The sequence below is a fragment of the Geospiza fortis genome, unplaced genomic scaffold (assembly GCF_000277835.1).
Source record: "Geospiza fortis unplaced genomic scaffold, GeoFor_1.0 scaffold2, whole genome shotgun sequence".
Classification (NCBI taxonomy): Eukaryota; Metazoa; Chordata; class Aves; order Passeriformes; family Thraupidae; genus Geospiza; species Geospiza fortis.
In genome coordinates this window covers 2,798,012-2,808,571 of record NW_005054366.1, presented here as the reverse complement: position 1 = coordinate 2,808,571, position 10,560 = coordinate 2,798,012, and the positions used below count along the sequence as shown (strand labels likewise).

The 10,560-nt window shown below is 52.6% G+C and overlaps 1 protein-coding gene across 1 annotated transcript in view; it reads left to right on the top strand.

Moving 5' to 3' along the window:
* ITGA11 (integrin subunit alpha 11) overlaps positions 1-10,560 on the top strand; it is a 48,197-nt gene that overhangs the window by 26,399 nt on the left and 11,238 nt on the right. Inside the window, exons 8-17 of the mRNA XM_014308316.2 lie at positions 541-685; positions 1,543-1,708; positions 2,654-2,724; positions 3,172-3,316; positions 4,940-5,088; positions 6,012-6,152; positions 6,869-7,072; positions 7,744-7,874; positions 8,388-8,554; positions 10,403-10,539. Of these exons, the coding sequence (XP_014163791.1) occupies positions 541-685; positions 1,543-1,708; positions 2,654-2,724; positions 3,172-3,316; positions 4,940-5,088; positions 6,012-6,152; positions 6,869-7,072; positions 7,744-7,874; positions 8,388-8,554; positions 10,403-10,539 (1,456 nt within the window). The remainder of the gene's footprint in view (positions 1-540; positions 686-1,542; positions 1,709-2,653; positions 2,725-3,171; positions 3,317-4,939; positions 5,089-6,011; positions 6,153-6,868; positions 7,073-7,743; positions 7,875-8,387; positions 8,555-10,402; positions 10,540-10,560) is intronic.

Here is a 10,560-nt window from a genome sequence, read left to right as displayed (position 1 = left end):
CTGGAAAAGAGGTCAAAGATCAAGTCCAGCACTGCCAAGGCCACCACTGACCATGTCCCAAGTGCCACATCCATGTCGTTTGGAAATCCCTGCAGGAATGGTGATTCCAGCACTGCTCTGGGCAGCTTGGAAAAGTTTTAGGTGGATCCTGGCCAGATCCGAGCAAGGTCCTGAACGATTTGTGTCACACAGAGTCCACAGCCCTGCTCAGTGTCCCTTTTCCATAAATATGCTGAAATTTGGGATCGTGCTTTGTCAAAATCATGGGATTTTGGGAGGGCTGGATAATGGATGAAGAAATTTTCCCCCACAGGGAAAGGCCCCATAGGCCACAGCCAGAACTCCGCTGGCCAACTCCAGATCCATTCCCTCACCCGATTTTCCTGAATTACGACCTCTTTCCTGCAAAAAGTGGGGAAATCCACATCCCAGAGCATTTCCCGAGGGTTCCCACACCCCGCTCGGGGCGGGCTCGGTGGGCGGCGGAGCCCCCGCGCAGCTGGCGGGGCTGAGCAGCCCGGGGCATCTCTTCACTTGCAGCTCAGAAGCGTTTCGGAAAGGTGGCCGGAAAGGGGCAAAGAGAGTAATGATTGTCATCACAGATGGAGAGTCCCACGACAGCCCTGACCTGGAGAAGGTGATCGAGGACAGCGAGAGGGACAACGTCACCAGATACGCGGTGGCGGTGAGTGACGGGACTCTGGGGGTCTGGGAGCCCTGCAGAGCGTGGTGGTGCTCCAGGAATCCCGAATCCCATCCCCACTGCTCCTGGAGCATTCCAGGAGCTCCTGTCCATCCCCACTGCTCCTGGAGCATTCCAAGAAGTCCTGTCCATCCCCACCACTCCTGGAGCATTCCAACAGGTCCTCTGTGCGCTCCAGCAATCCCAAAGCACCAGGACAGCCCATCCCCACCGCTCCTGGAGCATTCCAAGAGCTCCTGTCCATCTCCACCGCTCCTGGAGCATTCCAAGAGCTCCTGTCCATCTCCACCGCTCCTGGAGCATTCCAAGAGCTCCTGTCCATCCCCACCACTCCTGGAACATTCCAAGAGCTCCTGTCCATCCCCACTGCTCCTGGAACATTCCAAGAGCTCCTGTCCATCCCCACCGCTCCTGGAACATTCCAAGAATTCCAAGTGCTGCTTTTGGGATGCTCAGCTCAGGATTCAGCTGCTGGAGCTGGTGCCAGGATCAGGGACAGGCAGGACCCCAAATTCCATGAGGAATGCCCATCCAGGAGGAATTGCAGCGGTTCCTCTGTTTGTTCCCACAAAGCGGTGTCAGATCCGAGGATGGGGCTTCTCCCACGTGGACAGCCCAAAGGGTTTTGGGATGGTTTTATCCATCCTGGGAAAATGGCCCAGAGGAGCTGCTGGCCCCCCATCGCTGGAGGTGTCCAAGGCTGGACAGGGCTTGGAGCAGCCTGGGGTAGAGGAAAGTGTCCCTGCCCATGGAATGGGATGAGCTGTAAGATCCCTCCTATCCCAAACCACCTGGGAATTCTAATTCCATGAAAGTCTCGCATTTTGTTCCCCAACCAGGTCTTGGGTTATTACAACAGGAGAGGAATCAACCCCGAGGCCTTTCTGAACGAGATCAAATTCATCGCCAGCGACCCCGATGACAAACACTTCTTCAACGTCACCGATGAGGCTGCCCTCAAGGACATTGTGGATGCCCTGGGAGAGAGGATCTTCAGCCTGGAAGGTGAGGGATGCTCCTCCCCGGCACATCCCAGGGCTGCAAATGTGCTGATCCTTCTTTTCCCCGAATTTGGACAAGGCTTCCGCAACATCTCAGCCCAAAATCCTGCTTGGAGCATCTTCAGATTTGAGGAAATATCTTTATTTGGAGTGGTTGTGTCCCTCAGATATCGGGAGCAGAGATCCCTTTTCCAAAGGACACACCTCATTCCAGCCAGAGGAATTCTGGTGGCTTTGATTTTTCCTTTTTATAGAAAACCTTTGGAGATTTGGTATGGGGGGAATTTGGGCGTCGGTGTCTTCCTCATCCATCAAGTTCCAGGGCTGTAAACAGGAAAGCCAACACACAGGAGCTTCCCGGGGTGCCAGACATCAGGAGATTATGGGAATAATTTTGGGATTTCGGGTTTATTGGCTGAAATGAAATATCAGGAAATATTTCTGTCTTAAATGTCAGCTCTTGTGACAACTTTGTCACCCTCCCAAACTAAATTTATCCGAATTTCAGAGGAAAAATGCAGCCTGGAATGAACAATTGGAACAGAAGATGGAGGGCCTGCACTGGGAGTGAAACATCTTGAATTTGGGGGATTTTGGCTCAAACCAGCTCATAAACTCCCCACAAGTTTCCCAGTTTTCTCTGTCCAGCCTGGCGCTTCCCTGTGGAAGTTACCCTGGATGAGGAATTCCCTCAGTTGGAATTACGAAGCAAAAACCTCCAAATCCCCAGTTTTTGGTGACCTTGCAGCTCTGCAAGGGGAGAACTTGCATCCCAGCAGAGCTCCCAGACCTCCTGACAGCACGAGGTTGTGGAATTGGGGGATTTAGGGAGAAATGGGATCATCAGGAGGATGCGGAGCTGCTGGAGCAATTCCAGAGGAGGCCATGGAGCTGTTCCAGGAAAGCAAAACTCTCCATTAAACACAAATTCCCTTTTTTTTTGTTTAAGGAACCAACAAGAACGAGATCTCCTTTGGACTGGAAATGTCCCAGACTGGATTTTCATCCCATGTTGTGGAAGTAAGAGGGGAAATGTGGGAATTTTTTTGTTGTTGTTGTTCCTGCCTTGTCCTGTTTATCACCCCCCGCTCCAGGTGGGAGACTGGGATTTGGGACAATTATTAATTACAGAGTTAAATAATTAACACGAGGACAAGGAATTGCTGCTGGGTTATCCCATGGGAAAGGGAGGTGTTGGGAGACCCGAGCATCCCTTGGGATCTGCAGCAGATCCTCCTGATGCCATGACCTCTTGGGAAGGACGTGCTGGGATGTCCATGGAAAAAGCTCTTGGGAATTCACTGGGGAGGAAAAAACACATTGGAAAAACAGGAATAGGGTGGAAGTGTCATTCCAGGAGTTTTAAAACCCTCCAGCATTCCAGGTGTTTTTGGTCTGTGTGGGATCAGAGGGATGGGATTGCCTCCACCTGGGAAGAAATCCCACCAAACTGCTGTATTCCCACAGGACGGGATCCTGCTGGGAGCAGTGGGAGCCTACGACTGGAACGGAGCTGTCCTGAAGGAGACCAGCAGTGGGAAGGTCATCCCTCTGCGGGAATCCTACCTGCAGGAATTTCCAGAGGAGCTGAAAAACCACGGGGCCTACTTAGGTGGGAAAGCTGAACGAGGCCGTGCTGCCACATGGGGGAAGTTCAGGATTTTATCCTTAAAAAAGGAGGAAGCACGGGGTGTTGCTCACGGGAGAGCTGTGGGATGCAGCACAGGATCATCCTCACCTGGGAAGAGCCCGGCTCCGACCCCGGAGCGGGGCACAAATGGGATTTAAATTCAGGAGCAGCCGAGCCGGCGGGTGATCCGCAGCTTTTCTTGGAGTGCTTTCAAAGCTCCGATGGAATTTCATGCCTAGGCAGGAAATACCTGCTGGGTTAATCCATTCCATGTGCAGCCACTGCAGCTCTGGAATAAAAATATCAGCCTGGGTTGAGAAATGCAGCCTCTCCTCAGAGATGGGGCTGTCCCGTGGAGGGGAGAGAGGTGGGATTCTGTGGGATCAGCGCCTCAAGGATCTTCCCTGGGAATGGGGACACGTGGATCATCCGTGGGGTGACAGCAGAGTGTCCCTCGAGCTGGATTGGCTATGGGTGTCCCATGGGAATCCCTGTGGGAGCTCAGCTGGGCTCTCTTTACCACTGCCTGGAGTGAGAAATCCGGGAATATTAAGGAATGATGATGTATCCTGCTGAGGAGCAGCCTGAGGGGCTCAGGGCTGGTGGTTGGTTTAGGAATATCCCTCCAGGAGGGGCATTTTTGGGAACCCCAGGTAAGGCTGGTGAGCAGCGAAAGGGATCTGAAAATCCATGAAGATACTCGGAATTCAACTGGATGTGATCCCAGGGAATGTGATTCATTTTCATGCTTGGCCAGACTTTGAGTTCCATAGAATCTCAGAATTCTGGAATGATTTGGGTTGGAAAGGAACTTAAAGCTCATCCCATTCCATCTTCCCCTATCCCAGGTTTCTCCATGCCCCATCCAGCCTGGGATTGGAACATTCCAGGGATGGGGCAGCCACAGCTTCTCTGGGCACCCAAATCCACTTCTAAGGATTTCATTGGAATTTAAACCTGAGCCTGAAGGTTCAGGAACCTGGACTTGGGGTTGAAAATTGGGATTTGCCAGCCCCAGCTTTATATTCCTACAAAATCCCATCTGCAGCCATGGAAGTGCCGCAGCCCAGGGGGTGATCCCAGCAGGAAAAAGGGATTGCTCGGGGTCACTGGCTTAGGCAGGGTTATTTCCATCAGGAGGAATGGTTTTGATGGATTCATGGCTTTTCTTGGACTGGGAATGTTGACATGAAGCACCAGGAAAGCTTTTCCTGCCCGGTGTTCCCGGAGCAGTGGGAGCTGCAACTTCCCAACACTCAGCACCTCAGAGTGTCTGTCCAACTTGATGTGAGCCATGAAATAAAACACCCACAAGTCTGGGAATTGCAGGAATTGGAATCACCTTCGATAAAAGAAGGATTTGCACAGGAAGTGGGGATCAGGCAGTGCCAAAACTCCCGGCACAGCCCCGGCCGTGGCAGCACCGGAGCGGGCGGCTCAGAGGCACCGGGGTCCCTCTGGGTGATTTCGTCTTTGCAAAAATCCCGGTTTTTAAGCTTCCCATTTTTGGGAGGCGGCCAGAACTGTGTCAGCAGCTGGGGGCTAATGGAAAGCAGAGCCCGGGAGCAGGCAGGGAGTTCTCACTCCGTGTCCATCCCTTTCCAGGTTACACCGTCTCCTCCGTCGTCTCCACCAAGCACGAGCGGATCTACGTGGCGGGAGCGCCGCGGTTCAACCACACGGGCAAGGTCATCCTGTTCACCATGCACAGCAACAGGAACCTCACCATCCACCAGGCCCTCAAGGGAGAGCAGGTAATTCCAGCCGGGAATGCCGTGCCGCTTTTCCCCCCTGGAAAAATCAACCCTCTCCCTTGGTTTTCCCATGTTGGAACGGCTCGGCAGCGCCGCGTAGCCATGGATGTGCTGGTGTCCTGGTTTGGAAGGACAGGTGTCTGCTGAGGAGGGCAGGGCCTCCCTTGAAATGGAAAATGTAAACCCTCTCCCTCCAAATTATTATAATTTTGAAATTAAGGAGCTCTCAGGCAAAGATATGGGAATAGGAATAGCAGTTCTTTACCAAGAAAATTAAAAATACAAATGCAATAGTACAGAAAAGAAAACGAACCACTGCCAGAGTGAGAGCAGGAGCTGCTCCCTGTGTGTCAGGGGTGGCACAGCCCCATCCCAATGGGGGTTCGGCCCCCTGCAGTGCCAGCTGTGCTGCTGCTGGAGCAGGGATCCTGCACAAGGGGGGAGTTTTCCTCTGCAGCTCCAGGGCTGCTGCAGATGGGCCTGGTGTTCCCCTGGGAATGCAGTGGGAAAGGCTCTCTCTGGTGTCCCAAACCTCAGATTATACCCAGGTGGGAATGCTTGGCTCCTCCCCTGGGCGGAGCATCTCCCCATGGGATGATGGAATTGGATCAGCCATGCAGGGACACTCAGTGGCCATGGACAGAAGATAATTAATAATTAATGGAACAGAAGATAATTAATGGCCCACTAACATAAGAGATCTCCTGGAGGGAGGATTGGCTGTGGGAGAGATAAAGAAAACTGCCCCATGGACAGCAGAGAACTGCCCCAGCTCTGACAGATGGTGACAGAACACACACCCCCATTTCCAACCCGAGACAGCCGGTTGTGGCAGCATCCTCAGCGGCTGTGGCAGGGCTGGGATGTCCCTGTGGATCCAGAGGGATGGTGGCATCATTCCCACCCCGTCCTGTCTCCCCCAGATCGGCTCCTACTACGGCAGTGAGATCAATTCCCTGGACGTGAACGGCGACGGCGTCACCGACGTGCTGCTGGTGGCAGCGCCCATGTTCTTCAGTGAGGGCAGGGAGAGGGGCAAGGTCTACGTGTACTCCCTGCACGGGGTGAGTGACACCTGGGGACATCACTGGCACATCTGGGTGCTGTCATTGTGCCTGTGTCCCCTGGTGGGGTCTCGAGGGAGGGGGAGAATGGGATCTTTGCCACATGGGAATGTCCCTCTGGAGAGACCATCTCCAGCCACGCGGCATCCTCCAAACCTGCTCCCTCCAGGGAGAGATCAGAGCCCCTTCCAGAGCCTAAAGGTGCTTCCCTGTGGAAGTTGCTGCTCTGGATGAGGAATTCCCCCAGTTGGAATTATGAAGCAAATAAAATCCACCTGGAGCATGGAATCCCTACACCCAAAGCACTTTATTATTTATGGAATTGTTATTGTCGTTGTTATTATTATTAATAATAATGAAATTTGTATTTATTATATAATTTCTTATGAGTATGGGATGTTTACTATTATGGAATTTATATTTGTTATGGAATGTATTATTAATATGGAATTATTATTGTTATTACTACTACTACTATTACTATCGAATTATTTATTTAGGGTGCAAAGCAGATGTGGGGCTGGCTCAGGGGGGGCACAGGGCTCCTCATTCCCCAGGGATGTGCTCCAAAATCCCCCATCCCTGGGAATGCTCCCCCCTCCTTCCTTGGGGAATCCCTCCCACATCACCACGCTGTTCGCTTGATGCTTTCTCCTCTTCCCAGCCTTGCTGCTGATGCTTTGGGAATTGTCTTCCTTCCTTTTTTTCCTTGGCAGAGCCTCTTTGTTCCCAGCGGAGCCCTGGTGGACCTCCAGAGTTACCAGAATTCCCGTTTTGGCTCCTGTATCGCCGCCGTTCCCGACCTCAACCAGGACTCCTACAACGACCTGGTGGTCGGGGCCCCTCTGGAGGACGAGCACCAAGGAGCCATTTACGTTTTCCTGGGATTCCAGGAGACCATCCTGAAGAAATACAAGCAGGTGGGCCTTCCCCGTGCTTGGTTTTCCTCGTCTTTCGTGGGAAAAATATAATTTGTCCCTGTTTTAAGGACAAATTCACACTTGGGATTTAATTGTTAATTATTATGGCCAGGTATTCCCTCTTTTGAGGCATCCAAGACAAAATGTTGGAATTCAAGCATTGGAAATCAGTGGTGGAGTCCCCATCCCTGCTGGAATTCAATATGTGTGGATGTGGCACGTGGGGACACTTTGTGGTGGCCTTGGCAGCGCCGGGGGGATGGTTGACTCCACAATCTTGGATGGTTTTTCCCAGAATTATTCCATGGAATAGTGGGGAAAAAGGTTTGAATTAGAGGCAATGTTTAGCAGTCATTGCAAGGGATTGCTATAGATGAATTAATTATAATTTTTTTTAATTTATTTTTCTTATTTATTTATTACACTTTTGATAAATGTTAAATATGCAGGGTAAATCCAGTAACAACCTTGGATGGTATCTTCAAAGAGAAATTGCTCTCGAAGCAAATGCTTTCTCTTTTCCAAAGAGAAATTCCCTGGAAAACCATGTTTAGCATGCTCTCTTGGAACGGGGGATTTTCAGCGGCGAGGCGGAGTCAGCCTGGCAAAGCCTTGGCAGGCAGGGATGCTCCTGCTGGAATCCAGCCTGGATTGCTCCCATTCCTTTCCAGCGGATCGCGGCCGCCGACCTCGCTCCGGGCCTGATGTATTTTGGATGCAGCATCCACGGGCAGCTGGATCTGAACGAGGACGGGCTCGTGGACTTGGCCGTGGGCTCACTGGGAAACGCCGTGGTGCTCTGGTGAGCCAGGGATCTGTGGTGCCCTCTCCCTCTTTCCTCTGCCCAGATCATGCCAAAATTTTTCCATGAAAAACTGGTATCACAACAATCTGAGCCGTCTTTCCTGAATAACCATCCCCTGTCCAACGGGGCTGTGGGATCTCAATACCCTCAGGCCCTAAAGAGATGCCAGGGTTCATTTTCCATTGAGTTTCATCCATAGTTCTCCAAAAGTTCCAAATTCATTTGTGGGGATTTGCCCAGGCTCCTTCTGCTCTGGTTTAATTAGAGCAATATTTTCAAATATTAATTAATGAATGTTTGGAGAGTCCCTTGAAGCTGTTGGGATGGAGGGTGGCTGTGCCCACCCGAGATGGGTCACCCTGGGCTCTGCTTGGAGAGCACCTTCGGTCTTCCAACCTTCTGCAAAAAGGAGGGAAAAGGAGTGAAAAAGGCAAACCTGGAGCTGTGGGAGACTCCAGGATGTCCCATCCCGAGCCAGAGCCCATCCCATGCCCTCTCCCCACCCTGCAGGTCCCGCAGCGTGGTGCAGATCAACGCCAGCCTCCGCTTCGAGCCCCCCAAGATCAACATCTTCACCAAGGACTGCAAGCGCAACGGGAAGGAGGCCACCTGCATGAGGGCCTTCGTCTGCTTCACCGCCCTCTTCCTCTCTGCTCACTTCCAGACTGCCAGCGTGGGTAAGGACCCCAATTCCTGCCTTGCCCAGGTCTCCAGCCCCATGGAAAACCCAACTTTTGGGATGGAAAGTGTCATGGTGTTCGCAAGGGGTCTTAGGATGAGGGAAGAGACGAGGAGCTGACTCCATGTTTCAGAAGGCTGATTTATTATTTTATGATATATATTATATTAAAACTATACTCAAAGAATAGAAGAAAGGATTTCATCAGAAGGCTAGCTAAGAATAGAAAAAGAATGCTAGCAAAGGCTTGTGACTGACCGAGACAGTCCGGACAGCTGGGCTGTGATTGGCCATTAATTAGAAACATCCAACATGGACCAATCACAGATGCACCTGTTGCATTCCACAGCAGCAGATAATCAATGTTTACATTTTGTTCCTGAGACCTCCTAGCTTCTCAGGAGAAAAAATCCTAAGGAAAGGATTTTTCATAAAATGTGTCTGTGACAGGAACCCACCCAGGAGCTCGGAGGAGCTCGCGTGTCCATCCGCCACTTTGGTGTCACTCACGTTTGTCCCTGCCCCGGCCGAGTCTCTGGGTTCTGGTGGATGTTCTGCCAAAGAAACACCCCCAGGATAAATCCCACTTCATCCCTCACCTACCCCCTGGGCTGAGCTCTCCTGGGATTTGCCTTTCCATGCTCCAAGTGACGGGAATGTCACCCCGATGGGACAGGAGAGGACGTGCCCGGCCCGTGTTCCGCAGGGCTCATCCATCCCTCTGCCTCCCACTGCAGCGGGACACATCTGCCGGCCAGATGTGCATTTTCCACAACATCCCAGAGAATCTGGAGCTGGCCAGCCCTCCCGTTAAACCCCTGGATGGAGCCGTGACCCCGAGTGATCCCCGGCGGATTCCCGGGAGTCAGCGGAGCAGGGAAGCGATAGCGGCTCGGCCCCTGCGAGCCAGCAGCAAACGCCGTCCAAGGAAAATCAGCATCCAAAGCCAAGGAAAAACTCCCATTGCCCAGAGCAAGGGTTTTGTTTTGTGCTGTCAAATACAGCATTTTTATCCCTGCTGCTGTCCCTGTGGGATAAAATCTGAGTGGGATTTCCTTATTTATTTGATTTTACCTTTATTTCCCCTGGAAATAAAGAGTCAGCCCCTCTGCTCTGGAGCCAGGCTGGGAGAGCTGAGGGTAGCCAGCCAGGAAAAGAGAAGAATCCAAAGAAAGCTCAGAGCACCTTCCAGGGGCTAAAGGAGCTCCAGGAGAGCTGGGGAGGGACAAGGGATGGAGGGACAGGACACAGGGAATGACTTTAAGCTGAAAGAGGGACAGATGGGATATTGGGAAGGAATTGTTCCCTGGGAATATTGGGGGGGAATTGTTCCCTGGGATGGAATTCCCAGAGCAGCTGTGGCTGCCCCTGGATCCCTGGAATGTCCAAGGCCAGGCTGGACAAGGCTGGGAGCATCTGGACAGTGGAAGGGGTCCCCGCCATGGCAGGGGCTGCAGTGAGATGAGAGTTAAGGTCCCTCCCCAAACCATTCTGAGATTCTGTGGTTCTCTGAAATCCCTGCTTGGTTGGGAATCTCCAGTTGCTTTCCAGCAGCAGTGCAGGAAGCAAAGGATCTCCATAAATCATCCAGGTGAGGGGTGAGCTCCAGCTCCTCCAGAGCAGCACGGGAACACTTGAGAGGCAAACAAATCCACGCCTGCACAGATTTTACACAGGGCCTTGCAATAATACATTCCCCAAACCCCTCACTTGGAGACGGGAAGCTTCTCTGAACTGCCTGGGACTTCCCTGGATTTCCCTCAGCAGGGAATGGGCCCTGGGGCCACTCTTTGCCCAGGGTTTGGGGCGTGTGGCCCCAGGGGCTGAGCTGGGCCTGTCCTTGCAGGGCTCAGGTACAACACGACCATCGACGAGCGCCGCTACTCGCCCCGGGCGCACCTGGACGATGGCCGGGCGGCGCCGCGGGGGCTGGTGCTGCCCGCCGGGCAGGAGCTCTGCCACACCCTGCCCTTCCACGTCCTGGTGAGTGGGGAGCGGGAGATC